This window comes from Fusarium vanettenii, assembly GCF_000151355.1.
Source record: "Fusarium vanettenii 77-13-4 chromosome 2 genomic scaffold NECHAsca_18_chr2_1_0, whole genome shotgun sequence".
NCBI lineage: Eukaryota > Fungi > Ascomycota > Sordariomycetes > Hypocreales > Nectriaceae > Fusarium > Fusarium vanettenii.
Genome location: NW_003315867.1, coordinates 1,770,521 through 1,797,019, shown reverse-complemented (window position 1 = coordinate 1,797,019; position 26,499 = coordinate 1,770,521). Strand labels below are relative to the sequence as shown.

Genomic DNA, 26,499 nt, shown 5'->3' with positions numbered 1-26,499 from the left:
CACGTTCCCCAGAAAAAGTCACCAGTAAAACTAACATCAACCACCACCACCACAACCAACTCTCGCATCGCCCACGTTTTACGCTACCCTGAGCCGTCAGCGGCTACAAGTCCGATTAATCACCCTCGAAGCGACGAATCCCCTTCTCCCGTTCTTCCTTCCCGTCGCTTATCGGACCCGAACTTGACCGCCCATCGATCCCCTCCCTTCGACTCGAACCTTGGCTCCTCTGCAGTGCATGGCCTCGTGCTCTCCCTAATCGGCTGCTCTTCAGCCTCTTGGGACCGACTCGGCCGACTAGACCTCTGGATTCCCCCATTGCGACATGGCCGACGACGTCGATTCCATCGTCAAGGGCGCCTCGGCTCCTAGCCAGGGCGTCAAGGAGGTTGCTGGCTCAAATTCTTTGGGCAAGCAGGGCGACCCTCTTATCCATACTCCGAGTTCGCCTTCCATGATTTACCTAAATCTGTTGATTCTCGAGGCGTCACTACGTGCCCAGTTTCTTGAGCTGCGCGCCAGGAAGCGTCACCATACCTTCTTCCTTGCGCTGCTTACAATCTGGATCGCCATGTTTGGATATGCTCTCTTCTTTGCCCCCCGAGAAGACGGTAGGGGCGTCGGTGGCTCCATCTACTGGGCCGTAGAGGGTGCCGAGAAGGTGTGTTTTATGGGTGGCATCATCACCGCAATTCTTGTGTGGGCAACTGGGATCTGGGAGCGCGGCATCAGGTGGCCGCGACGCTGGTTTGCCGTCTCCAACAGAGGACTGCGCGGCTTTAACTGCAAGCTCGTCATAATACGGCGACCGTGGTGGGCTGAGGCGCTCTCGACCCTTGGGTTTTTCTTGACTTATGGCCTCTTCTCGCATACCGCCAGCTCCTCCTACCGATACGTCGAGCCTAGCCTCTTGCGCGAGGTCGAGAGGGAGCTTCAGATCTCGAACGATAACCATCCTACGTTGATACTCCCCCACGAAGATGAGGAGCGGGGTGGCCATGAAGAGGACCTCGCGCCAGGTGGCGACTATGTCAAACTGCTACTCCTTGCCAAGCCCTTCTCAGCTACCTTTAGAGAGAACTGGGAGCTTTATCGGACCGAGTATTGGGAGAAGGAGAATGAGCGACGCGCATTGCTACGTGAAAAGGTCAAGGAACGGGATCACCAGCTAGCAAGGCAGCAATATGGGTGGTTATGGTGGCTCCCATGGCGACAGCCTCAACTCCGACGACAGGACCCTGAGAAGGCGGCTCACCACCCGCGCCATCCCGTAACCGAAAAGGAACGTAGGCGCCGGGGGAGCAGTGTTCGTCGTGCCTCAACCAGCTCCACCAGGAGCCAGACGCCGACTCTGGATGGTGAAGATCTCCAGGTCAGTCGTCGATCTAGTAGTGGCTCGATTTCTGGACGCCGGAAGAGGCTCTCGACAAGCTCCAAGCCAAAGCGACCCGGAAGCGACTCACGATCCGTCACTCCGGATTTCCCATCGCCCCTGGCTCGAGAGAGCAGCGCAACGCATACTGCAGATTTAGTACCAGAAAGCGGAAGGGAGCTGCGAAGCTCGGGATCGAGATCGACTGTTGGTTCGAGAGAGAGCGCGATAGTTGAGGGACGCGAATAAGTAGGACAAGGGGTTCTAATAACTAGCAAATGATATGTTTACGACTACTCTACGCATGTATGGCATTCGAATATCTGGTGGGGAGTTGAGTTTCTATGGTGAAGTCTCAGAAGTGCGTCACGGCCACCCTGTCAATCTCCCTTGACTCCTGGTCACTGAGAGGTGTTCCCCCTAGGGCAATGAGTGCTTCAGCTGTGTATGGTTTCCATCGCTTGGTTAGGATGGTCACCAGCGAGTGACGAGATCCCGGGTAGAAATCGCTAGGGGCGATATAATTGATATCAGCGCCGAGGTCAAGCAGCGGTTGCATTGAAGCGGCTGAGGCGTCGTTGTTTATGCCCAAGTATCGGGCCGCCCAGAGCAACGGTGGGTATCCATCAGCATCTGGATCGTTTGGTCCTGCGTGCCCTCCCTCTATGATCATCCTGATAGCCTCCACGTTTCCGTTTATGATGGCAACATGCAACGCCGTGGTGCCGCAGGGCCGTTTACTAGCCGTCTCGCGGATCTCTATCGAGGCGCCACGGCGGAGGAGCAGTTCGGTCACATCGTTCCGCCGGCAATGGATGGCTGCAATGAGAGGCGAGAACGAGACGGGAGGCGGCAGCTCGAATATTCCACGGTCTTGGAAATCAATGCTGTAGGAATCTATACCGATTGCAAGGCCCAGGTCTCGCTGCGTCAAAGACTGAGCATCGATATCGGCGCCATGATCCAGCAGGAACTCAACAGCATCGACCTGTCCATGTTCCGCAGCAACGTGTAACGGCGTCCAGTACCACCCGGCCACGGCATCCGTCTGGGGGTCAAAGTCGCCAGAGGTGTCGTATACCCTGTGCGTCCACTCCTCAGCGGCGACGACGCGAACTGTCATGCACTCGGCGATGTGCTTCAGAGTTCCGAGACGACCATGCTCAGCAGCCCAGAATGTGATGTCGTGGTTTCCCTGCTTCGCTTGTCGCTTGTAAAGAAGCGGTATGGCGATGTCATAGAGGTGGTGCGATGTCGCTGCGGTGCTAGCGACTGCTTGGTTCGAGCAGCACTCTAGGACACGGCAGATTATCTCGTTGGGTAGACGCTGAAATGAGGTCATGGTAGTAGCTGCTTGTGAGTAATTATCTCAATGTTCAACATTCGATGCTTTGGAGTTGTAGATCTGATCTGCCAATTGAGGCGATTTAATGCAGGAGGTTGAAAAGGATCATGATCCCCGCTTAGGCAGATGTGCTGTTGTGTCGTCCATCTCGACTCGTATGGCAGAAGATGAGCACTCAAGATGAAGTGAATCTGTTTCATGTAAACAATATTTCACCTGAACAATTTCACCTTGACTGACGATGATTGACAGACAAAATCTTCGTCGGAGCGTCATCTGGCCCGGGCGACACACTATTTCCTGAGTTTTCGTATAGGTTTGAACCAACATACCCTGGAATATGTCGCAATTTCTCTTAACCATCTTGATAACGAACGGCATGACCGAGCACTATAGAGTACGTGAAAGGCTTATAACTTTTCTTATCTTGCCCCAAACCTTATTTCTGCCATAGTGAGATCCGTGCCGTTCGTTATCATGGCGGACTCACCGAGACCAGACCAACTGCCGGAGTCTAGATATACGACCGAACCGCCAATAGCGTCTCAGATCCCGAACCTCGAGGACCAATAAGATGGCGCCCTACCTAGTAGGAGCCATAGCAAACTACCTAAATTGTCGGGGTAGGCAATTTTCGCCGGCAGTGGTTAATTGTTCTTCCCGCAGACACGACAATACACTCAGGCAAGACTCGAACTTCAAGCAAGCATCTTCTATCCGAATAAGTAACCGCGTACTCGGATCAAGGGAGAGATACTCTCTTATTATTACATGGTACAACTTATTCATCTCGCTGCGGGATTTGATACGACCCAACGATCGTCAAACCTGACTCGCTGTAACCCTGACCAAGATCCTGGACCCATATGACACAAGAAAACAGAACCGCATACGTAAAAAACCTAGAATAGAGGGGGCACGGGACTCGTAGACTAATGAGGACGACTCCTGCATCTCACCCCAGCTTTGTCCTGGTCCATATGGTACGAGCTTTCTCCGGGAACCCATACTACCTAGTAGATACCCGCCGGGCACACCTCGCCGTCGGCCACCAACGACGACGAGGCATTCATATCAAAGGTGGACATGTTTTGCGTGCCCAGAGTCTATCATTTCCTCTTACTAGGCTAGCTTATTCGTTGAAATCCGGGGTAAAAAACCTGCATGAGCGGTGCCGCCATCCGCCCGCCGCCCGTTATCTCCCCGGCCTGATCTTGAATTCTTTAACTGCACAGTCACTATCTTGTAGGTCGATCCATTTGGGGTAAGATCAGAGATAAACTATGGAACGAGGTTTTTCTATCTGCAGGTGGGAGGGGATGAACTGGTCTTGTTGGAGTTAAATAAGCTTGCTTCTGCACTACTAACAACGGTTTCTGACCCCTCATCCCTCGTCTTCCCTATTCCCCCAGTGCCGCCTTCTAGAAGATTTTGTAGAAGCTGCTTGCAATGTTTAGCTGGGAAAAGTTTCTCTCTGCGAAGCCGTCTCTGGACGTTCCAAGTCTGGAGACGGTGGATCTCAATGACAAGGAGATGGAGAAGAGGATCGTCAGGAAGCAAGATATCCGTATCCTGCCCTGGATCTGCATCACCTACCTGCTGAGTATGTTCCCATACACACTCAGCTAAGCATCTACTGACATTTTAAAGACTACCTCGATCGAGTTAACCTGGGTAATGCACGCACACTCAACAATGACACCCCCGAGGACAACATCGTGGCCCAGCTCGATCTCACCGGCCAAAAGTACAACATCGCCGTGGCCCTCTTCTTCGTCCCCTACGTCCTGATGGAGTTCCCCAGCAACATTCTCCTCAAGTACTTTTCGCCCAGCAAGTGGATCTCGAGAATCATGGTCTCGTGGGGAATCGTCACCATCTGCACCGCCGCCGTTTCGACATATGCCGGTCTTCTGATTGTCAGAATCTTTCTCGGTCTCGCCGAGGCTGGTTTCTTTCCTGGTGTCATGATGTACCTTTGCTTTTGGTACAAGCCAGAGGAGCGAGCGACTAGAATGGCCATCTTTGCTTCCAGTGTCGCAGTCGCCGGCGCTTTTGGAGGTTTGCTGGCTACTGGCATCTCTTTCCTCAACGGAAAAGCTGGCTTGGCCGGTTGGCAGTGGCTGTTTGTCCTGGAGGGCATTCCCGCTGTTATTGTTGGTGTGCTGGTGTGGTTCTGGCTCCCCGATTACCCCCAGACCGTCTCGTGGCTCTCCCCCGAGGAGCGAGCATTCGCCGTCAAGCGCCTTGGCCCCTACGCGCCCTCAATGGGTGACAAGCACTGGGACAGCAAGGTCGCCAAGGAGACCATCATGGAGCCCTTTTTCTGGCTCTTCGCCATTCAGTACTTCCTCATGACCAACTCGCTCAACGCTTTCGGATACTTTGCTCCCTCGATCGTCGCCTCTCTCGGTTTCGAAGGATACACCGCCCAGCTCCTGACTGTTCCTCCCAACGTCTTTGCCCTGTTCATCATCATTGGCAACTGTCTTCACAGTGACAGGACCAAGGAGCGCTCGAAGCATGTTATTGGTGGCTTGGCCTTTGTTGCTACTGGATATCTTTTGCTCGCTGTTGTCACCAACTGGCGTGTCCGCTACTTTGCCGTCTTTATCATTGCTTGCACCAACGCAGCTGTTTTGCCTTTCGTTGCTGTAAGTGAACTCTCTAGCATCTTTACACGCAGGAATTGGTTATTGACTTTATATCTAGCACCGAACGGCCACTGTCCGAGGCTCAACTGCTACTGCCCTGGCCACTGGAGGCATGATCGCCATCGCAAACACTGGCGGTATCTCTGCTCCCTTCCTGTTCCCCAGCAGCACCTCTCCCATGTACGCCATGGGCAACTGGACAGTCTTTGCCTTCCTCGTCGTGGCAGTCCTTATGACTGGATACGTCTGGTACGTCTTTGGCAGCCACAGCGGTTACCGAACTGGAACGGCGGATGAGGGCGGCAACCTCGAGGTCCTGGACGCGGGCGATCAGGATCCCAACCAGGTCATGAACGAGGCGCTTGCCGTGGAGAAGAAGAAGGAACAGATCAAGGATGATGGCATGGCTTGATGACTTGTGTTAAAAAAAAGTTGGATTTTGGCTCTCATAACTTACATTGTTATGATTCATGAGAACAGAGTATGAAGTTGCAGATGACAAATCAAAGATGCTGCTACTACCGACTTTTCATCCCGAAGATATCTGATCGTGTTCATTGACAGTGTTAGTGACGTTGGTATTGTCTAGAACCTCCGACTTCGCTTGGCATTTGATGCAACTCCTTGTGATGGTTGTCTACTTACAACCAGTAAGCGTACAGTCATTTCCACCCTTGACAATGACAAAGGAAAGATATTGCAAAATCTCAAGCTAAAATCCAACTTGTTCAATTCGTTACGAATTGCTCTTGTAGAAGAGATGACCGAAAATCGGGAGTAAAATGCCCCATTCAGGTGCGTCGGAACTCCCCCGCATCCCGGCATTTACTTCGGATAGTAACTCGACGACGGATGTATAATCGGATAAAGAAACAACCAGTCCAGCCTTTCTTATAAATGCTTCTTATTGTATTTACTTTGATTGATCGAACCCTCGATTATCCAAGACAACGAATTCATCGCCAACATGTCTGACGTTAGAGACTTGGAGATCGCCATTATCGGCTCGGGCATGGGTGGCCTGGGAACCGCCCTCGCCTTGGCCAAACGAGGCTTCAAACACATCAATGTCTACGAGGCTGCCAGTAACCTCGGGTTTGTTGGAGCCGGTATTCAGATGGCTCCCAACATGGGGAGAATTCTTGACAGGCTGGGTTGCTGGGAGGGCATTGAGAAGGAGTCAACCTGTGTGGCAGGGAGCAGCATCAGACGTATACCTCAATCCATTCGCCTCTTCAGAACTTAACTAACACTGATTAGAGGGAGCCACAAATGTCGAACTTGCCCATGTCGATATGCCTGACATCAAGGCCAAGTATGGCTACTCTCACCTTTGTGGCCATCGATCCTCCTTGGCTGGCCACATGTATGAGGCGTGCAAAAAGGAGAGCAGTGTCAAGTTCCACTTCTCAAGCAGCCTACTGGAAATCACCGGCTTCTCCCCGAGGGTATCATTCAAGATCCAGCCCAGAGACTCGGAGCCTTACACGTGCCACGCTGACATTCTGCTCGGCGCCGACGGCATCAAGAGTGTGACACGAGCCCAGCTGCTCCAACAGGTGGGTGCCGAGCCTGAAGAGGCTGAGACTGGACAAGCTGCCTACAGAATCATGCTCAAGAGAGAGGACATGGCCCATGACCCAGAGCTTCTGGCTTTGCTTGACAGTGACGAGGTGGTTAGATGGGTTGGAGAGAAGCGTCACATCATTGCCTACTCCATCGCCAACAAGTCCATCTATAACCTGTCGACAGTCCAGCCAGATGAGAACTTTGCCACAGCTCCATCTATCACCTACACAACCAAGGGGTCGAAGAAGGTCATGCTCAAGGTCTTTGAGACCTTCTGCCCTCTTGTGCAAAAGATGCTCAACCTGGTCCCTGAAGGAGAGGTCTGCGAGTGGCGTCTGAGGATGTACAAGCCTCTGCCAACCTGGACACAAGGATCTGTCGCTCTTGTCGGAGACGCTTGTCATCCGACATTGCCGCATCTGAGCCAGGGAGCAGCCATGGCCATCGAGGACGGCTCGACAATCGCCGAGGTGCTGCTACAAGCCCCTGATGCTCGGCCCGAAACTCTCGCCAGATGCCTCAAGGTGTATGAACTGTCTCGGAAGGAGTGGACCTCCAACCTCGTCCAGATGGCATACATGTCCGGGCGAACGTTGCACCTGGGTGAGGGCAAGGCCAAGGAGGAGAGGGACAGGATGTTCAAGGAGCACAAGAGCAACGGCGCGGTGCCAGACAAGTGGGCATCACCAGACGTGCAAAAGATGATTTACACAAACGACTGCGTCGAAAAGGTCAGGGCGGAATTCGAGACACTCTTTGCCGGGGTGTAGTATCAGATCGGTTTGAGATCTGCGGCCAACACATGCACAACACACACAGCACATACTAGTCTGCATTCGTTCAGGTGAATTATATGATTAGAAGTTCGTGCTTTGATATCAAGGAAACAAGCAAAAAACAGCTGAATGAGTCCTTTCCAGGTACCTAATCAAAACGAAAACCCCAACGCCTTTAACATTCCAGTGAATTCTGCCCCATCTTCAGATGCGCCAACGCTGCGCTCGCCCCCTTAATCTCCTGCCTTTTGCGAAATAGGGCGCCCAATTGCCATCAAAATCTTGAGAGAATCTTGCGCAGTGTAGTGATGGTGATATCGCGGTGGTAGGTCTTTGCGTAGTCGGTTTTTTGTTTTGTTGTTTAGAAGAGGCAGTCCAAGCAGCAGCAGCAGGCTAGACCAGCGAGCAATCCAGTCATGAGGCCACCTCCGGAACCACCACCTCTCCTATCGTCTTCGGGATAGTAACCTTGAGGAGGAGGGCCACCGGGCTGGCCATAAGGACCTGGCTGAGGAGGATAGGGGCCCTGTCCAGCTGGGAAGGGACCTTGCTGCTGGTTGTAGTATCCCATCTGAGGGCCCTGCTGATAGTAGCCTTGCTGACCTGGCGGAGGGCCCTGCTGCTGCTGGTATGGATCTTGCTGATAGCCACCGTAAGTAGGCTGAGGGGCACCTGGGGGAGGGCCGTAGGCGGGCGGCTCGTCTTGCTTGTAGGCCATTGTGAAGCGGTGATGCGCTGTGTGACTCTGAAAAGGAGAGGGAGTGGTGGATTGCGACTAGGGAGCGCGTAGGAATGAGGGTCCGATCTGTGGTTCGCGAGAAAGGATAGGATATCAGTCGATATGAACAGAAGGAGAGATGTAGATATTGAGGAGACGAGACGAGACGAGGAGAAAGGAAAGACGACGGTGAGGAGAGGAAGCTCGTAACTAGTAGTAAAGTAAGTGTGTCTGGTGTCCGTCGGTCGGTGCTAAACTCTCCCTCTCACATGGCCCCTTGCACGCCACAGGCCGCGTTTGCGGGACTACGCGGCACCGGATTGGTGTGCGCAACGAGCTGCGCCACGCTTGGCCCTTCTGGGCCCGAACGCCCCCGTTCACCCAAAAGCTTGGCATCTCAACTCGGAGGGCGCTTGGAAGGCCTCCCACTGTGATTGCCAGCGCCAACGTGCATCTACAACGCTGACTTTTTGGAGATTTGAATGCACATTTGGTCGTCCTCGATGTGTTTCAAATTTCCACCGCTTCTTACACGAGCTATTTTCAAACCAACAGATGCATGGGACAGTCTCGGTTGGGCGAGTATACGAGTTCAACACTGCGCCACTCCATCGAGGCGCTTGTCGCTTCGTGCCGATATTCCCGTGGGAATCAGTGACGTTCTGGCTTGACAGAATGGCACGATTCCAAATCCGAAAGCGGCATACGCCTCCAAAGGTTCAACAAAAAGACTCGGACTTGATGTATCACACTACAATGGCTGGGCAGCTTCTCAGGGGCGGAATAACGTAGGCCCTGTGGCTGGTGCACATCATGTGACTTTGCTCCTTCGGAGCTGCTCTGTGGCTTGACACTTGCCCCACCACCGTTCAATCGCCGCACCACGAAAAAGTGATTAAATTCATCCATCACCGAGAAACCCCACGATCACGAACCGACGCCCCGACGAAGTTCTACGACGCATCCCTACGGCACCGCGAGAAAACGACGATATAGAAACAGTCGCCCGGATACGCTCGATTCATCATGGCTGCCGCCGTTGCGAACAAGCCCAAGTGAGTCCAGCGCAGTTCGGACTGGGGTATCGATATGCCCTCTGACTAACCCCACCATCAAACAGGCACGACTGGGCCGACGACGACGATATCGAGGAGACCTCCACCGAGCTCCCTCCCCCCCAGACCATCTCCAACAAGGACGGCACCAAGACTGTCATCACATACCGCTACAATGACGACGGCGAGAAGGTCAAGACGACTCGCCGCATCCGATTCATCACCCACACCGAGACCGTAAACCCCCGCGTCGCCGACCGAAAAACCTGGTCCAAGTTTGGCCTCAGCGCAAAGGATCCCCCAGGCCCTGCCCCCGATACCACATCCGTCGGTGAGAACATCATCTTCCGACCAAGCATCAACTGGCGCAAGGATGCCAAGGACGAGACGGCCGACCCCAACGCCCAGGCCATGAAGGACAAGCTCAAGGACAAGAAGGTCAAGTGTCGTATTTGCAATGGCGAGCATTTCACTGCCAGGTGTCCGTACAAGGACACCATGGCTCCCATCGGAGAGAGCGGCGCCGCCGACGTTGCCGCTGGCATGGGCGACGAGGCTGCTGCTGCTGCTGCCGCTGGTGGTGCTGGTGCCAAGAAGGGTTCATATGTGCCTCCTGCACTGCGTGGCACCGGAGGAGCTGGAGAGCGGATGGGATCCAAATTTGGAGAGAGGGACGACTTTGCTACGCTGCGCGTCACCAACGTGAGTGCTGCCGCCCCGAGACTGTTGCCTTGTATGCTGACTTTATACCACAGGTCTCCGAGATGGCCGAAGAGGGAGAGCTGCGCGATATGTTCGAGCGGTTCGGTCGTGTCACCCGAGTGTTCCTTGCCAAGGACCGGGAAACCGGCATGGCCAAGGGATTCGCCTTTATCAGCTTCGCAGACCGCGGCGACGCTGTCAAGGCCTGCGCAAAGATGGACGGATTTGGTTTCAAGCATCTCATTCTCCGGGTGGAGTTTGCCAAGAAGGCTCAGTAGGGATTTTAAATTCTTGTCGTCACGGGTTAGTTAGGGGGCACGGTAATGCATTGGTTGAGGGTTTCAACCTCATGATTCGACATCTGGGTATGGTTCTGAGATGGGGACACAAAAGTGATATTGCCTGCTTCGATTTGTGATTTTGGACGAGGCGAGAATGTCTGGGGACCAGATCGTTGAATGATTACTGTTGCATGACAAGTGCTGCGATATGCCTGTGACCAACCTGCGTCGTATCTGTCTGCTCGTGGGTCGTAGATGTCCATGTCGTTCAATTAGGCTCTGGAGAACCCTGGGCAGGTAAGCAGCCATGTTCAGGCCAAGAAAGCTTAGACTTGACAAGGGCCTGGTTATGATGGGGAAAGGCTTCTGCCCATGACTTGAAAGTGTATGTCCTCTGAAGCTGTTGAACACTTGGTTCCGCACTGTTGGAGCCAGCTCACCAAAGCTGTCTGCCAAACACCGACCAGGCTTCATTTCAACAAAGAAGAAAGTACCCAAGACAGAGAATAACACTTGTTTAGTAAAGCTGAAAGGTCTGTTCCAATCATCTCCGTTGCCTGGAGTTTGATGGTCCCTTTGCCTGGTTTCCCTTCTTTGAGGAAAAGGGAGTGGGAGGAATTGCCACGACCAAGCCCCTTTCTTACCAAACAACTTTGTCTGGTCAGGTACTTCAAGTATATTTTGATCAGGAACTTTAGTACCGTCCCAGCTTGCCACTTATTACTTCGTACATACCGAGATAGTCCAATGACCGAATAAAAACTCGATGACGAAATCAGAGAAGCCCAACAGAGTCACTAATCGTCTTTGATCCCCGATCGAAATTGCGGTGTCCTCTTAGTAGGGATAATGCACACCGAACTTGAACACTGCGAGCGGTGATTGACGTGTGGTATGCAAAAGGTCCAATGCATTGCCGAGGCCTTTCATCATGACATTCTGTTCTTCCAACTGGACGATTCGTAAAGCAGGGAACTGCAGACTTTAGCCGTGCCAATAGGGCTCCCTGAGAGTCGGCCCGTGACTCGACCCAAAGATAGGAATTATTTAGCGATTTCCTAGACTTGAGAATTATGTGAGTTGTTAAGAGCTCGTAATTTCAGGGGACTACCGCGAGCTAGTATCCTTGCCCACCAGCAGATGTCTCGACTCCGAGACGGGTGGAATATCAAGGAAGGAGAAAGAGATAGCAATTAAAAGATGACAACAGACCAGGGGCCAATAAGCTTCAGCTTCCCAACAACTCGTGAACCGCTTATTCTAGGATGAAAACTGGCTCAATAGCGGGGACGAGACACTGCGGGATAAATGTCTCTCTCGCCTCCAGCAGTCGGGTCAACGGGATTCATCGAGGCGGATTAGAAAAGGCCACTGTAAGATTAGCCATTGGCGTGTTTTGCTCTCAACAGATTCGACTAGCTCGTGAAAGCAAGGGTCGCAGGTCGAGACCCTTGAAGGCTTGATGACTAGGGCTTGGGGTGATGGACGATCGCGAGAGAGTCGCTTCCGGATCCAGCTCAGGGTCTCGTGCTCACGGCCTTGGGAGGGCTTCAGAGGTGAACAAGCGAGTCTGGGCTGGAATTGAGACTTTGACGGCAGCAACTTTGCAAACGTATCGAGTCACAATGACCTCAATGTTGACTTTGAATCTCAGCCCGTAGCAGGGCGAAGCATTGATCTGAGATGCTGCCTCTTTCCTCTCTGCTGCTCAGATTCACATGTGATTGTACCCCACGGATCTCGTTTAAATGAGGGTCCATTTTGTGTGCTGGCCTTCAAGGATCAGTGAGACGTGAAAGAAGCCACTGGACCTCTTCCATGGTCGAAGCTCACAGGAGTCGCATCCGAGCCCCCACCGCCGACTGGTGGGGTAGCTCCCGCGGTACCTATCGGGAGGCGTCCTCCATCACGGCGCCGGGCGCCGGCTGCAGTCCGTCTCTGCAGCGGCAGGGCAGGTTCCGGGTAGAATCGGCGTCGAGGAGCTGTCGTCGGTCGGGGTCATGTGAGGCCGTAGACGTCAGGAGATGTTCGGCAGAGCAATGGTTCGAGCAGGGAACTCATCCGATGGAGGCTCTGTTCCCAAGTAACGGACCGAGCAGGGAGGGCACGCGACTGAGGCGCCGAGAGGTGGAGAAGTTGATGGAAGTCCAAAGTCTTTCTTTGAGCGGTGTTTGGAGCCATTCCTAGCCCCACGCATTGAGTAAGGCTGGCGGGCTCCACGGTGTCACAGTGGGCTTAGCGGCTCCTGCTCCCATGCAGCGCTCACTCAGTGGCCCCAGGCCCCGTTGAACGGTTGCAGCAGGAGCTGCAGCCGGGAGGGAAACCACTCCCCGCCTGTATTAGAGGTGGCATGTGTTACACGGCGGGCAAGTCTGTCTGCCCGGGCTCTTTGCCTCCGTCAAGTTCTACCACACCCTCTTTCTTCCTTATTCGCATCCAATCCCACAGACCAAACAGATCAGCGACTAACCGCAAGCCCAGACGAACCTTCAAAGTCGCGCCATTGGTGGCTTCTTGCACGTTCTCCTGCAACAGGTCCGGGGAATAAATCGAGGCACAGCGCGGCTCCCCTGCTAAATCCCTCCTCTCCCTCCACTCACGACGCATCAGCTAGCCCCAGCTTCCAGCAGCTCAAGCTCCAGACCCTGTCCTGCCCTGTCGTGTCCAGTTCGGAGCAGACAGAGCAGAGCTCAACCAACTGGCCCCGTGCTCTTTCAGCGGAGCCCTGACGTCGTTTCGAGCGCACGAGGGGCCTCCCCAACAGTTGTCCGTTTCTAGGTTCCGTCCGGTCCTCACTCGCCATTTCTACTTTCTAAACCCTTTCTTTCTCTTTTCCCTTTGTCCTCAAGGGCGTCCAATTCATCAACAACGTTCCGTCAATTCAACATTGCTCTTCTGCTGAGCTCCAAGCAACCTCAGTCATGAGCACTGCCGCCGATCTGCCCTCCACCGGCCCTGGGCTTCGGCTTCGGCAGCCTGGGGTCGAGCCGTTGGTCGATCAAGACAAGCTCCCCTCACAACCAGGGCACAGTCGCGAGTCGTCAGATGCCAATGCCGATGCCAATGTGTCATCCGACAAGGCAAGCAAGACGTATGGACGAACCCCGGACGGCACAGGTACGCTTTGATCGTGGCAGAAGATGGTTTGTCGCGTTGGCTGACTTTCACATGTCAAAACAGTCTTCATTGTCCCCACCACTCATGACATGGTTTCTCAACTTCTTGATCCTCGACAACCAAAGAACTTTTCTGATGCAATTGTCTTGACTATCCTTGGACTTCACATCTTGGCTGCCTATTTCCTTCCCTCTTCCTACAAGCGCATCGTCTTTGCCTTTGTCTTTCTCTTCTGGCGAGCCTGCTACAACATCGGAATTGGCGTTCTCCTTCAGATTCAGTCAAACCATCGCCGTCTCGTCACTTGGGCTCGTCGCTGGAAGCTCTTTGAGAACCCTGCCACCGGCAAGAACCCCCGACCATGGCTCTACAACCTGCTCAAGAACGAGCTCGAGACAAAGATTGAGGAAGATTACGAGTTCGAAAAGGCCCCCATTGAGTACAACACATGGCTGGTCTTCCGGAGGGTAGTTGACTTGATCCTCATGTGTGATTTCGTATCCTACTGCCTCTTTGCAATCGTCTGTGGTCACAGCCCCGAGGGTGAGAACCCCCTGATTGGTTTCTCTCGATGGGCCATTGGCATCTCTCTCATCGGCTTCAACCTCTGGGTCAAATTGGACGCTCACCGCGTCGTCAAGGATTTTGCCTGGTACTGGGGAGATTTCTTCTACCTCATCGACCAGGACTTGACCTTTGACGGTGTCTTTGAGATGGCTCCCCACCCCATGTACTCGATCGGCTACGCGGGTTACTATGGCATCTCCATGATGGCCGCCAGCTACGAGGTGCTCTTCATCTCTATCCTCGCTCATTTGGCCCAGTTCGCCTTCCTCGTGATTGTTGAGAACCCTCACATTGAGAAGACCTACAACCCCCCGCCCCCTCGCAAGCGAACTGCCTCTGAGAGCCAAGGTGATGTTGTGCCCGCCGATGTCAAGTCGCTCGAGGGCGCATTCGATCAGCAGACTCTTGCCCCGACACACAAGGAATCGCCCGCCCCGGTCCACAACCTCGTTGGCTTGAACAACATTGACCTGTTCCGGGTTCCTGACTTTACCGTCATTGTTCTGCCATCCTATGTAGCTGTCCTCACCTTTGTGACGCCCGAAACCCCCGTCTGGCAAGCCATCTTTGTCCTCCACGCACTGGCGTGGCGCGTTTGGTATCATCTCGGCCTCGGCCTCATCCTGGATAAGCAGTCAAAGACCAAGATGTGGACGCGTCACTTCCTCAAGTTCGGCGAGAGTGCTGGCGAGGCTTGGCGTCAGTGGAAGGGCCTTCACCACATCAGTATGATCATGTGCAACACCGCCTTCATTGCTGCGTGCTGGAAGATGTACTCCCCCCCTGAGGACTGGGCCTACGGCTTGGTGATGCTCAAGCACGTTCTCGGTGCCGGACTGGTGGCCCTCCAGCTGTGGACTGCCTTTAGCGTCTATGACTCCCTTGGCGAGTTTGGATGGTTCTGTGGTGACTTCTTCTTTGACCAGCAGGCCAAGCTGACCTACAAGTCCATCTACCGATTCCTCAACAACCCTGACCGATTCTTTGGAACTGCTGGTGTCTGGGGCGCTGCGCTCATCACCTGGAGTCGATCCATCTTCCTCATGGCCCTGGTGACTCAGATCCTGACCGTCTTCTACATCTCGTACATCGAGCGACCGCACATGCAAAAGATCTACGGCCGGAGCCTTCGCAGAGAAGCAGGACTCACCAAGTTCATCAAGCGTTCGCTTCCCCCACCCGTCAAGGGATGGCAGGAGAGCGTCGACAAGGTGCTGGACGATACTACTCAATTTGTCGAAGACTTCCTCGATACTGCTCGACCCAAGTTTGCGGCTGGTGTCAAGACTATTGTCAGGGACACTTCGGCGCTGTTCAACATGGCCCCCGCCCGACTCACCATCACACGAATCGCTCCGGACTTGCAAGGCCACGATCCCAAGCTGTACTCCCTCTCAGTGCAGGGCACACCCTCGATGGGTACCTCTATTGACGACAAGTTCACTGGAAAGGAGAGTTTGACTGGCAGATTCCCCAAGCAAATCAAGACCATGATCTACGAGTACGGCGCGCCTCTTCGAGTCAAGTGGAGGGCACCCGCAGGCCACAGCAAGAAGGATTGGATCGGCCTTTACATGGTCACGGACAACCGTTCTAGGGAAACGACCGAGGTTCCATCTTTGGGACGCTGGGCACCTACAAATGCTGGCGTTTATGACTCTTTGACAGCCGATGTCAGCATCGCCGTGGAAGAGCATCCTGTTTCGACAACAGAGGCAACCGAGATCGACATGGTGGAAGGCGAGGTTGAATTCCGTGGAGACAAGCTGTGGTGGACACAAGGTGTTTTCGAATTCCGATACCACCATGATGGACACCACACTGCTCTCAGCATTTCCGAGCCCTTTGAGATCCGTATCAGCAAATTTGACGAGGAGGACGTTGATGTTGGTGCTAAGGGACTGTACGAGCAAGCAGTCGAGTCAGCTCTTCTGCCCGTCGTTCAGAACTGCCTGGACCGCGACCCTGATATCGCACCTAACCAGCCTGAGGAACCATTTGGTGGCCACGTTGAGCGAGACACAAAGTACGCCAAGAGAATTGTATATGCCATCCGAGAAATGTTTGGCATCGAGTTTGCACCACCTGTCGTGGCTGCAGACGGAAGTGTGAGGAAACTCGCATGGAGAGTCTCCAACGCAAAGGAGGTTTTGGTACGTGCAAAAAAATATTGATCCCATTGATTGTAGCTGGAGACTAACTGACTCTGTCCAGGCACCTTACAGCATGTCCCGCTCAAGAGGAACCACTACGCCTGCAATCCAAGATTTCCCTGCCGAGAAGGCCTGAGTTTAGGAGTGAGAAGAAGTTATGATTGGAGCGTCAAGAGTCTAGGAATGTGTTGTGTTGAAAAGGGGTGATGGCGGCGGGGTGAGTTCAAGATCCATATGATACCAGGAAAATGAATGTGATAAAAGACGAGGAAAAAGGGAGTAAATACGGGCTTGGACATTTTTCCAGCTATAGGAGTTGATACAAAAAAGACAATGGCATCTGGTGTTTATGACCATTTCTTTTGAGGAAGCTGTTGGGTGTAGAAGATGGTGGGCTGATGAAACACGCTTCATGATTCGTGGAATGATGTGAGAATGGAAGCGGCCGTGTCATGATGTGTGGCTCTGCTGCTGCTGCTGCGGCTGCTGATGGATGTCCATGAATGCAGGGCCCTCGGCCGTTGAACCCGCCCACCGGGATATGGTTAATTAAGAATGGAAATGGATGCATGTGAAACGGGCACATGATTCATACGTACGGACAGTGACCCGTTAAAACGTGGAATGGATGGATCTCAGATGTTGGGTGTCACTGCATCCATGGCATGGCACGGCATGGCATCGACCTGAGGGAGGCTTTTGCTGTGGCTGTTGAAGCTGTCACCAGCCCCTGTATGTTCTGTCTGTCTCAGGGCATCCACTGAAAAGAAGGGACAAACAATCCTCCTCAGCTTCAACCAAACTTGACTCTTCCACAGACACTCATTCTTACTCTCATTTCCTTTTATTCCCTTAACCCGCAATCGCTTCCTTCATCACCCGCTCCCCCCTCTCCACCTGCTCCGCATCAAACTCCATTCCATCCCATCCCATCCCCCCTGCAGCAACGTCGGCTAAAAGACCCCCTCCCCCTGTCCAGCCCATTCAGGCAATGCTAGAATCTTTAGCGCCGGATAGCTAGCGTGAAGGGTCAGGTTGCTTTTGCTTTGTCGTTGTTGAACCATCGTCGTCAACTTTCAAAAGAGTTCCCGATCTCCATTATCGACTTGCCGCTTTTAATACGCTCCCGAGAGCCGGAAATCACATCACACACATAATGGGGTTGCTTCACAGGCGGGCTTTCTCGTTAGGGAACCCCTTTCGGGACAACAGCACCGCGATGCTGGTCTCGACCCTGTTCTTCGCGGTGCCGGTATTTCTGCTAATGCTTCACTGCGCGTACCACACCCTTTACCGCGGGTATGCGCCTTGGGGCATGACCCACGGCTATTTGGAAGACCATGTGCTCTCGGAATCTTTCCTCTATGTGGCCTCCTACAGCGGGGTTGTCACTACGCTTAACATCACGGGCGTCAGGCAGCAAGGGGCCGCTGTCGTTGTTCTTCCACCTGTGTCGACAACCGAGGGATGTGCTGGGAGCCCGTCGTGGCTTGCACTAGCTGACCGGGACTCGCTTCTTTACTGTCTCGACGAGGGGCTGGAGGATGGCAAGAATGGCTCGCTCGTGTCCTTTAGGACAAACCGGGATGGGTCCTTGACGCCGTTAGACAAGGTGTCCACTGTCTTTGGGCCTGTCAGCGCTTCGTTGTATGGTGACCGAGGCCAAAGCCTTGTGGTGGCTCATTAGTATGTTACCCCTTTGTGATGAGGTCCAGAAGCTAACAGAGCATCCAGCGGTGGTTCAGCCCTTTCCACTTGGGACATCCGGGATCCAGCCAAGATATCTCCCATTCAAGTTCAAGAGTTTGAACTTACTAAACCAGGCCCGAATCCTTCCCGGCAAGAGGCACCACATCCTCATGCCGCGGTTGTTGACCCAAGTGGTCGATTTGTCCTGGTGCCAGATCTAGGCGCTGACCTCATTCGCGTATATCTTGTCGATCACGCGGGCCCTGGCTTGATAGAGCTTGGGCCTCTGGCCGTTGCTGCTGGCAGCGGGCCTCGACACATCGCCTTTGCTGTCAAGCACAAGACGTTCATGTATGCTGTTACCGAGTTGGGCAACACAATCGTCGGTTATGAGGTGGCGTACGGCCAAGACTCCATCGCTTTTGAGGAAATCTGGAAGAGTGGCGTCCACGGCAAGGACAAGGATGTGCCAGAGGGTGCGGCGGCTTCTGAAGTTGTCATCTCTGTAAGTGCCGACCTCTTGGTTTCTGGAGGATGGTTCAACGTCAGCTAACATTCTTCACACAGCCTGACATGAGATTTCTTATCCTCTCTTCTCGGAACGAGAATGCTCTCGAAGTGCCGAACTTTGATCCCGGCAACACCACGAGTATCGTCTCGGACCCACTCGTCAACTTCGAGATAGATGCTGAGACGGGTCACCTCAACCTACGTCAGGAGGTGCCTTGTGGAGGAGGGTTCCCTCGTCAGTTCACCATCAACAAGGCGGGAACCTTGGTTGCGGTGGCACTTCAGAGTGATGGCCGAGTTGTCGTCATGGAGAGAGATGTCAAAACAGGCTTGCTGGGCAAGTTTGTTGCGTATGCCGAAGTGGAAGGCGGAGTCACAGCTGTCGTGTTTAATGAGTGATCAGGCCATATTTCAAACAAAGTCAGCATTGATCGTCCCCCTTACGAGCGGTTCCGGTCCTCTTCCGTGATGCACCTTGTCTCTGTTGGGCGTGAGGGCATACATGAGAGTCATGTAACTGTCAGACGGCGCCGCCCACATTCCCGAGATGTGCGTCCTGTTAGAGTCGTTCAAGCATCAGCCGCATCCGCATTCGATCAGACGTCAATGCGTAGAACATCGCGTCCGGGTCGACGGCTTCCGAGGCCGATGAAGGATGAAGCCGAGCAAGTTGGGTTGCAGTGCCAGGGGCAGGTCGCCTTGCTCCGCTGCCATGTCCCCAGGTGATCGACCATCTCGGAGCTGTGGCGATCGTGCTATCTGCAGTTTTGATGCAGGGGGAACGCCCTGAAGCATGTTATAGCATCAGTGCATTAATGTTTCTTCCTTGCAGATACATACGAGCGGGATGAACTTGTTTCAAGGCAGCACACGGGGCTCTCGGAGCCGAGTACAGAAGCTTTCTACGGATCCATGCAAGACCCTTATTTTACTTCTACTACAGAACCGACTCGGAAGTTGGCAAGTTCCGATAACCCGGCAAGGTTCTATTCGCAGTTTTCAATAGTCCAACTCGTGGCTGGCAAGCCTTGTGAAGCAACGGTTGGGGTGCATAGACCCCGCCGAAGAAACTGTAGCCATGATGCGCGGTTGAGGTTTTCCGTGTGATGAGACTACAGCAGCTGCATGAGAGCAGGTTCGCAAAGACTCCTGAAGTTGTTGCGGTGAGCGCCGTGGCTGAGACTGTCGTTATCTTCAACATCGAGCGGCTGCTCAAAGGTTGGGTTGTCAACCCAAGTCAAGCTCCTTGAAGTCGCATTAGGCGTGAGCGTCAGCCCGCGTGTCGGTACTTGGACTGAGCGAAATGATCTGGGAGGCGTCAGTCAGACAACCTTGGCCAACCTTTTCCTCTGTTGGAGACAACGTGCCACACCCCAAGCTTCCCCGCAGGTTTGACAGGCATTCCGAACTGGACCAGCATCATGTTCAGCGCCCCCAGACCGGGAGGGGGTGCACTAGGGCCCCAGGTCGGCTACAGGCTGAGGATCGGATTGGGTAGGATTGCAAGGCTCTACCGAAGTTGCCCTCCTATTCGGGCCGTTCGTATGCTGCCATCGTGAGGACGACTCGCAGGACAGTGCGTTCAGATGCTGACCGGCGCCCATTGACGACCTATATTGCCCCAGCGTATTGCCTTGAGAAGAGGCTGTTGGCTCCATCGTAGCTTCATCAGCGTTCCCGTCTTTCCGACGATTCTTGAAGATCTCTGAGAGTTAAAGGACGAGACATGATCCGAGGTATCGTGATGGGTGGAGAGGTTTTTGGTCCCATGGCTCCCGAGTGACAGGGCACGGCTACTATCCGAGGCGATCATCAAGTACCCGAAGCAGCAAGGCTTGATTGACCACGAGGTCTAGACCAAAGCATCTCCATCTCGTCTGGTCAAGCTCTGCCAGACAAGGTACAGATGTTGCAAGACCGAGATACCAAGGAAGCTCACAACAGAGTCGCTTTGCGGTTTTAGCATCCAGTTGCCTCTAGCAACTGAGTTGTGTAATGAAAACTTTTAGATGAAAAGAAATTGGACAAAACCAAACAGTTCAAGGATGTGAAATGACGCAAGTTGGATGGATGGGACGGAGGAGAGCAGGTAAAGGAAGGTATGGCACCGTATACACTTGAGAGCGCACTGGGCTACAGCACGCTAACAACAGCAACATGTCGCGCATACTGCTGCACCCCAGGTGGATCCGGTCCCTGTAAATACAGTGCGGACGTCTCACAACGCACGTGCTTGGCTTCAGATTACAACTTTTGCCTTTCTTCATGCACGCTCTTTGACCTCAAACAACCTGGAACTCGAACATCCAAGATTGTGACAAGTCTCAAGAATATCCCGAGAAAAAAATGGAACGACGAGACTTTCAACGACCGTTCTCGCATGGCCAACTTCTCCACACACAACAACCCGCTGTGATATGACCGGCCCACCAATCCGTCCTTGAGGCGACCCTCCCTCATCAAAAGATTGTCCCCTACCTGGCTGCTTCAACGGGAACAACTGGCTCGGGCTGCCTCGTGCGGGTGATGACAAGCCTGGGCAAGGGGCGAGCGTCAAGCGGCCGATTCCAACTTAGCTTCTGGGGGACGGATCGGGCCAGTGCTCCAGAATGGCCAACGGAGTCTCGCGAAGCCGGCGAAACGAGAGGGCTTCCCCAGATTGGATCACCCGAGCTGCCATGATCAAGTCAAGACGAGACGGAACGAGACGAGACGAGACGACGGCATACACCACCACCATCATCATTGCCCAGAGCTGCGCCCGACACAATCGAGTCCAGCCAGTTCAGTCTTGCCCTCGGTTGTCATGCCATACCCTGCCTTGCCCTACCTACCTCGCGGGCTCTCCATGCTCCGTGGTCTTGGGACTCTGGGGGCCTGGCAGCCGTTGACTCGTCTAATTGGATCCCTCAAACACCCCCTGTGGTAGGCCAGCAAACGGTCCATTTCTCCAGAAGTTCCCAAATCGTTAAATCTCCTCCGCCGATTCTCCACCACCCTCTTCCACCGCCGGCCGCACCAGGGTCCGGGGTTGTCGAGTACAGTGGTAACAGAGTCCTCTCAGACCCTTGTCCTTGCCGCTCCCCCATACATAACCATAGCTCCTCCATTTCGGTCGTCGGACGGAACGCCTCTTGCGACGTCAAATATTTGAACATCGCAATGCCCTCATTGTAACGGTGACGCCTGGCATACATATACTTCGCTCTCAGGCTTGTCGCCCTTCTTGGAAGACACCACTAGTCGCCCGCTGTCAGCTTTGGCCTTGACTCTGCTCTGGAGCTTTCATCCCATCGCCTGACCCTCGTCTTACCGACCACCTCTCCTTTGCCTTGGCCCGAAATGTCGCCTCGCTGACAAACTCTCTGGGATTGTGCGCGCCTTCAGCTCTCTTCCCCTTTGAGACCGACCCAGCATCGACCTCATCCATTGCCGCACTCTGAACCAGAGGCAGCTACCCCATCTCGCCCTATTCGCATTACCACGTCATGTCTCCATCTTCGACGGGCGAATCTCCTCACTCAGCATCCATGACTGCTGCGGCCAGGCCGTTTGCCGTCCCTTCACGCGACAGCTTCTCGCTAGAAATTCCGGCGGCTTCACTCACAGCCATGTCCAACGAGTTAGGAATAAAATCCCCAGTTACTTTCAAGAACCAGCGCACAGCTAGTTTCAGCAGAGACACCATGTTGAGCTCAGCACAAAAACCCCGTCATCTATCCCAGTCATCTGAGAACAGAACCGATACAATGACCAACGGCACACAAAAACTCCCGAGTGATGAAGGCTCGAACCCGCTCAAGAGGAGGAATACCGAAACAGGTGTCGACTACCCTCGGCGCAGAGCCACCATCGCTGTGCGTTGCGACATGAACCCGCTGTTGCTCATTCCGCATGCTTACCATTCTCTAGTGCGAGGTTTGCCGTTCGAGAAAATCCCGCTGTGATGGGACTAAGCCCAAGTGCAAACTATGTACCGAGCTTGGTGCTGAATGCATCTATCGAGAGCCGGGTATCAAACTGGATGCCGGCGACAAGCTGATCCTCGAGCGGTTAAATCGTATCGAAAGCCTGCTGCAGATGAGTATGGTGAGCACATCACCAAACGGTCTTAACTTGACCCAAGACTCGCCTGGCATGAGCAATGGCACGGGGCTTAGTGGTGACAACCTTGTTATGGCCGTCAACCCCACCAACTTTGTCTCTATTCCCAACGGTGGATTTGGCACATGGTCCGCCCAGCCCATTGGAACCAACATCTCTACCATGCCCAAGGTTCACACCAACGCTGCTATGCATTTGTTGCAATGGCCTCTCATCAGAGATTTGGTTTCTCGGCCATATGATCCGCAAATACTCCTCCAGTTGGAAATGGCCCGAGAGCCGCTTCATTCTCTGACGAAAACTCCTTGCGTGGATCTCTCGAACACCCAGGCATATATCGAGGCTTACTTCGAGCGGGTCAACGTTTGGTACGCTTGCGTCAACCCTTACACCTGGAGAAGCCAGTACCGCACCGCCCTTTCCAACGGTTTCAGAGAAGGACCGGAGAGCTGCGTTGTACTTCTTGTTTTGGCACTTGGCCAAGCAAGTCTACATGGAAGCATATCCAGGATCGTCCCTCAAGAGGACCCACCTGGGTTGCAATACTTCACGGCGGCCTGGTCACTTCTTCCGGGCATGATGACCGCCAACAGCGTTGTTGCAGCCCAATGCCACCTACTTGCTGCTGCATATCACTTTTATCTGGTCCGGCCCATGGAAGCGTGGAACCTTCTCTGCACTACCAGCACGAAACTCCAGCTCCTCCTCATGGCACCGAGCCGCATCCCGAGCCATCAAAAAGAGCTTGTGGAGCGCATTTACTGGAACGCTCTCCTGTTCGAGAGTGACCTACTCGCAGAGCTCGACCTACCTCACTCGGGCGTGGTGCAATTTGAAGAAAACGTTGGCCTCCCGTGTGGATTCGAAGGTGAAGAGTCGGAGCAGGCCGTTGGGCGTGACGAGCTTTGGTACTTCCTTGCTGAGATTGCCCTGCGTCGACTCCTGAATAGAGTGAGCCAACTCATCTATTCGAAAGATTCGATCGCATCAACAACAAGTTTGGAGCCAGTTGTCGGGGAACTCGACTACCAGCTAACTCAGTGGTACGAAAGCCTGCCATTACCACTGCAGTTTCCCTTTACACGAACCGTCCTTCAGGACCCTATCCAAACGGTGCTTCGACTTCGGTTCTTCGCTTGCCGCACAATAATCTACCGACCATACATCCTGGCAGTATTGGACAATGAGCAGGCAGTTTTAGACCCTGCTGTGCGGGAGAACTGTCACAAATGTCTCGAGGCTTCCATCCGCCAGTTGGAACACATCCACGAACAGTACGTATCCCGAGCCCCTGTTTTGACTTTGCGATTAACATTCGATATAGTCATGCTGGACACATGCCATATATCTGGCAGGGGGCATTATCCATGGTCTCTCAAACTCTACTCATCATGGGCGCCAGCATGTCACCGTCCTTACTTGGCATCTTGCTGACATTGGTGCCCCATCGAGAAGCTCTGGATCAAATCATCAACGAGGTGGTCCTAGAGGTTGAACGATACGCAACCCTGGCTCCAAGTCTAAGCCTAGCCGCCGAGATCATCAAGGAAGCTGAGGTGAGAAGGCGAGCGTTTCTGGGAACCCCCTAGTCAGGCGGGCAGTTCCTAGTCTCGCAGGCAGTGCAAGCGCGTAACCAAGTGGTTTGCTTGGCGGTCCAGGACCAACTCACGGCCGGTTCGTGAGACCCCGCAGACCTGGTGTGCTTGCCCAACTCAGCCCTCGCCCACGGGGTTAATACGCGTACTTCATTGCATGAGGGCGGCCTCTTTCGATACGATTTCGTTCAAACGACAAAGGCACTGCCTTCTTTCGCTTCGAGTTGGAGGATTACGTGGCTGCGACATGACATTGCAACAAGCTTCTAGGCGGTGTCCCACAGGCTTATCGGCCCTGATCTCGAAGCCCCGAAAGTTGTCCGGGCGCAGCCCCTCGAACTGGGTGGCATTCTTGGGGATCATCCGGGGTGCATGCGTCTGGGTTAACTCAGTACCTGCGGAAGCGGCGGGGGAATGGAAATCGTTGGTTGGCTAGAAGGGTTCCCTAATACGGCTTTCCGGACCGCACACCCGAGACTGTCAACACCACAACGATATTTGTCTTCAAATGGAAGTTCTTAGTTGCATTATTTCCAGGGGTCTCGGTTATGGGTGGGCAAATTAGCAGGAAAGCAGGGCAGGTGCCAAACCTCGGTGTGTGTGGGAGGTTGGATGATGGAGTAAAGGTATCTCGGGTGGATTTCATGTCTATTTGCAAGTTGATGATGACGTCTTGGATGATTGCATCAATACCCATTTGATTGTTCCCGCCTACCATTAGCATCAGCATATACAATCAAAGGCCCTGGAAAGGCCTATATTTATGGTAACGAGCGTCTACTCTGACCGATGTCAATCTATCCCGTGTTCCAATGAGTTGGTTAGAGATGAAACAACGTTTCGGATGGGAGTAAAATCTCGGTTACCATGAAGGGGATCATGGTCATTTCCAGCCGAACAATTGACAAATGAGAGCTGATAGAAATCAGTCTGGGGCCCCAGATGCCGGAGACTCGAGTAAGCCCAGGGGTGACTGATTAGTCTTCCTCTGTAGATAGGCTCAGGAAACGTGATCTCGGGTACAGGCGGGCGAGTGCGGGGAGGGTCGGGACGAGACCGAGTCCCTGCAGACAATGAAGCGGCGCCGCCCGGGATCGGCAGTGACGGTGACATACTTTTTACCCGTCAACAATCCGGGGTGCCGGGCGCTGGCCGGACCGGGCCGAGGGGTCGCCCCACCCAGGATTCCCGGCCTCATGGGGACGGCCGATGCCTGATCCCCACGTCCGGCGGGCTCCCGTACCCTACTACGTAGTATGAAGATCCCAGGGGATTGTTTCATAATAAGGCAGACACGGACCCCATAAGGCATCCATCAATTGGGACGTGTTTTAACGGGGCTAATGGCTGCTTATTGCTGCCAGATATGAAAGGTAGTGTCGGCACTTGTCTGTCATCCATGCCTGAGCTATGTTCTGCATAATGTACACGACAGAGATGAATGACGATACATGTCAGACATGAGGCCTTGAATTCGACCTCATCCTGTGGGCAGGGCAGGATTTTGATCCATCTCGATGATTTGGAGGCGGCACAAGAATGGATACGTACCGTGCGTGCTGTGCAGTCGGCCAGCCACGTGACATCACACCGACAAAACAAATGCACCCACAGCAGCGCCGGCTCTCTAGACGCCAACGCCAGCCACCCAACCACGCGGGCTCGTTGGACAGGATTCTCGTCATAAAGAGCTTGACGCTCCCACGACTCGTATGATCCGGCTCGTACGGTGCTGCAGAGCATACGCAGGGTCCATGGATTCCTGGTCCTCAAGTCACTGACGCCGCCCACGACGTCGACATTCCTCACCAACCCACGCGGGGGAGGGGCTCATTGATTCGCCTTTGGCTGCCCGATGGCTGATGGGGTGACCCTGTGCTGGGTATAAACCGCGCCCAAACTTGGTCTGCCGCGTTTCCCAGCGGCCAGCAGACGCAGCAGAACCTAGGCAGGGGGGGAAATCGCTTGTCCACTTGATCTATTCGTCTTCTCCTCTCCCTTTCCACCGACAATTCCTGTTCGTCTTTCCTCTTGTCTCATCGTCCTCAAGATTAGCATTTCTGCCCTTGGACGACCCCCTCGAAAACCGCTTTCCGTCCCGTCTCGCGGCCCAACTTCCAAGGCTCGCATTTGGCCCTCACCCGACGTGACGCTGCGGTTGCCATGCATGATCAGCCCCCAGACTCCAATCAGCTTTTGGGGGGTGCAATTGCTCGCGCAGCGTGGTCTCCGTTGAGTGGTCCGACTCCGTCATCGCGACTACACTCGCCTGCCAGTGTGCTCCGACAGAGG

At 53.9% G+C, this 26,499-nt stretch overlaps 9 protein-coding genes across 9 annotated transcripts; 7 read left to right on the top strand and 2 right to left on the bottom strand.

The window, feature by feature from the left end:
• Positions 1-325: 325 nt before the first annotated feature.
• Positions 326-1,525, top strand: NECHADRAFT_4710 (uncharacterized protein; the record flags this gene model as incomplete). The annotated part of the gene is made up of 1 exon (XM_003046517.1): positions 326-1,525. A coding segment is annotated over one exon (1,200 nt), but the record flags the coding sequence as incomplete, so codon positions are not given.
• Positions 1,526-2,120: 595 nt separating this feature from the next.
• On the bottom strand, positions 2,121-2,708 carry NECHADRAFT_29002 (uncharacterized protein; the record flags this gene model as incomplete). The annotated part of the gene is made up of 1 exon (XM_003045947.1): positions 2,121-2,708. A coding segment is annotated over one exon (588 nt), but the record flags the coding sequence as incomplete, so codon positions are not given.
• A 1,458-nt stretch (positions 2,709-4,166) lies between these two features.
• NECHADRAFT_90985 (uncharacterized protein) lies at positions 4,167-5,783 on the top strand (the record flags this gene model as incomplete). Its single annotated transcript, XM_003046516.1, has 4 exons — positions 4,167-4,320; positions 4,368-5,371; positions 5,430-5,551; positions 5,642-5,783. The coding sequence occupies 4 exons, from the start codon at positions 4,167-4,169 to the stop codon at positions 5,781-5,783; spliced, it is 1,422 nt and encodes a 473-aa protein (XP_003046562.1).
• A 555-nt stretch (positions 5,784-6,338) lies between these two features.
• On the top strand, positions 6,339-7,710 carry NECHADRAFT_32404 (uncharacterized protein; the record flags this gene model as incomplete). Its single annotated transcript, XM_003046515.1, has 2 exons — positions 6,339-6,582; positions 6,632-7,710. The coding sequence occupies 2 exons, from the start codon at positions 6,339-6,341 to the stop codon at positions 7,708-7,710; spliced, it is 1,323 nt and encodes a 440-aa protein (XP_003046561.1).
• Positions 7,711-7,743: 33 nt separating this feature from the next.
• NECHADRAFT_99207 (uncharacterized protein) lies at positions 7,744-8,612 on the bottom strand (the record flags this gene model as incomplete). The annotated part of the gene is made up of 1 exon (XM_003045946.1): positions 7,744-8,612. A coding segment is annotated over one exon (450 nt), but the record flags the coding sequence as incomplete, so codon positions are not given.
• A 734-nt stretch (positions 8,613-9,346) lies between these two features.
• Positions 9,347-10,549, top strand: NECHADRAFT_99206 (uncharacterized protein). The gene is made up of 3 exons (XM_003046514.1): positions 9,347-9,489; positions 9,555-10,191; positions 10,245-10,549. Exons 1-3 carry the CDS (start codon positions 9,461-9,463, stop codon positions 10,467-10,469), a joined length of 891 nt encoding a protein of 296 aa, XP_003046560.1. The 5' UTR covers positions 9,347-9,460; the 3' UTR covers positions 10,470-10,549.
• A 2,844-nt stretch (positions 10,550-13,393) lies between these two features.
• NECHADRAFT_76384 (uncharacterized protein) lies at positions 13,394-16,445 on the top strand (the record flags this gene model as incomplete). The annotated part of the gene is made up of 3 exons (XM_003046513.1): positions 13,394-13,589; positions 13,653-16,309; positions 16,371-16,445. The coding sequence occupies 3 exons, from the start codon at positions 13,394-13,396 to the stop codon at positions 16,443-16,445; spliced, it is 2,928 nt and encodes a 975-aa protein (XP_003046559.1).
• Positions 16,446-17,528: 1,083 nt separating this feature from the next.
• NECHADRAFT_76383 (uncharacterized protein) lies at positions 17,529-18,907 on the top strand (the record flags this gene model as incomplete). Its single annotated transcript, XM_003046512.1, has 3 exons — positions 17,529-17,995; positions 18,044-18,503; positions 18,566-18,907. 3 exons carry the CDS (start codon positions 17,529-17,531, stop codon positions 18,905-18,907), a joined length of 1,269 nt encoding a protein of 422 aa, XP_003046558.1.
• A 3,089-nt stretch (positions 18,908-21,996) lies between these two features.
• On the top strand, positions 21,997-24,201 carry NECHADRAFT_32419 (uncharacterized protein; the record flags this gene model as incomplete). The annotated part of the gene is made up of 3 exons (XM_003046511.1): positions 21,997-22,365; positions 22,421-23,886; positions 23,937-24,201. 3 exons carry the CDS (start codon positions 21,997-21,999, stop codon positions 24,199-24,201), a joined length of 2,100 nt encoding a protein of 699 aa, XP_003046557.1.
• Between the last annotated feature and the right edge of the window lie 2,298 nt (positions 24,202-26,499).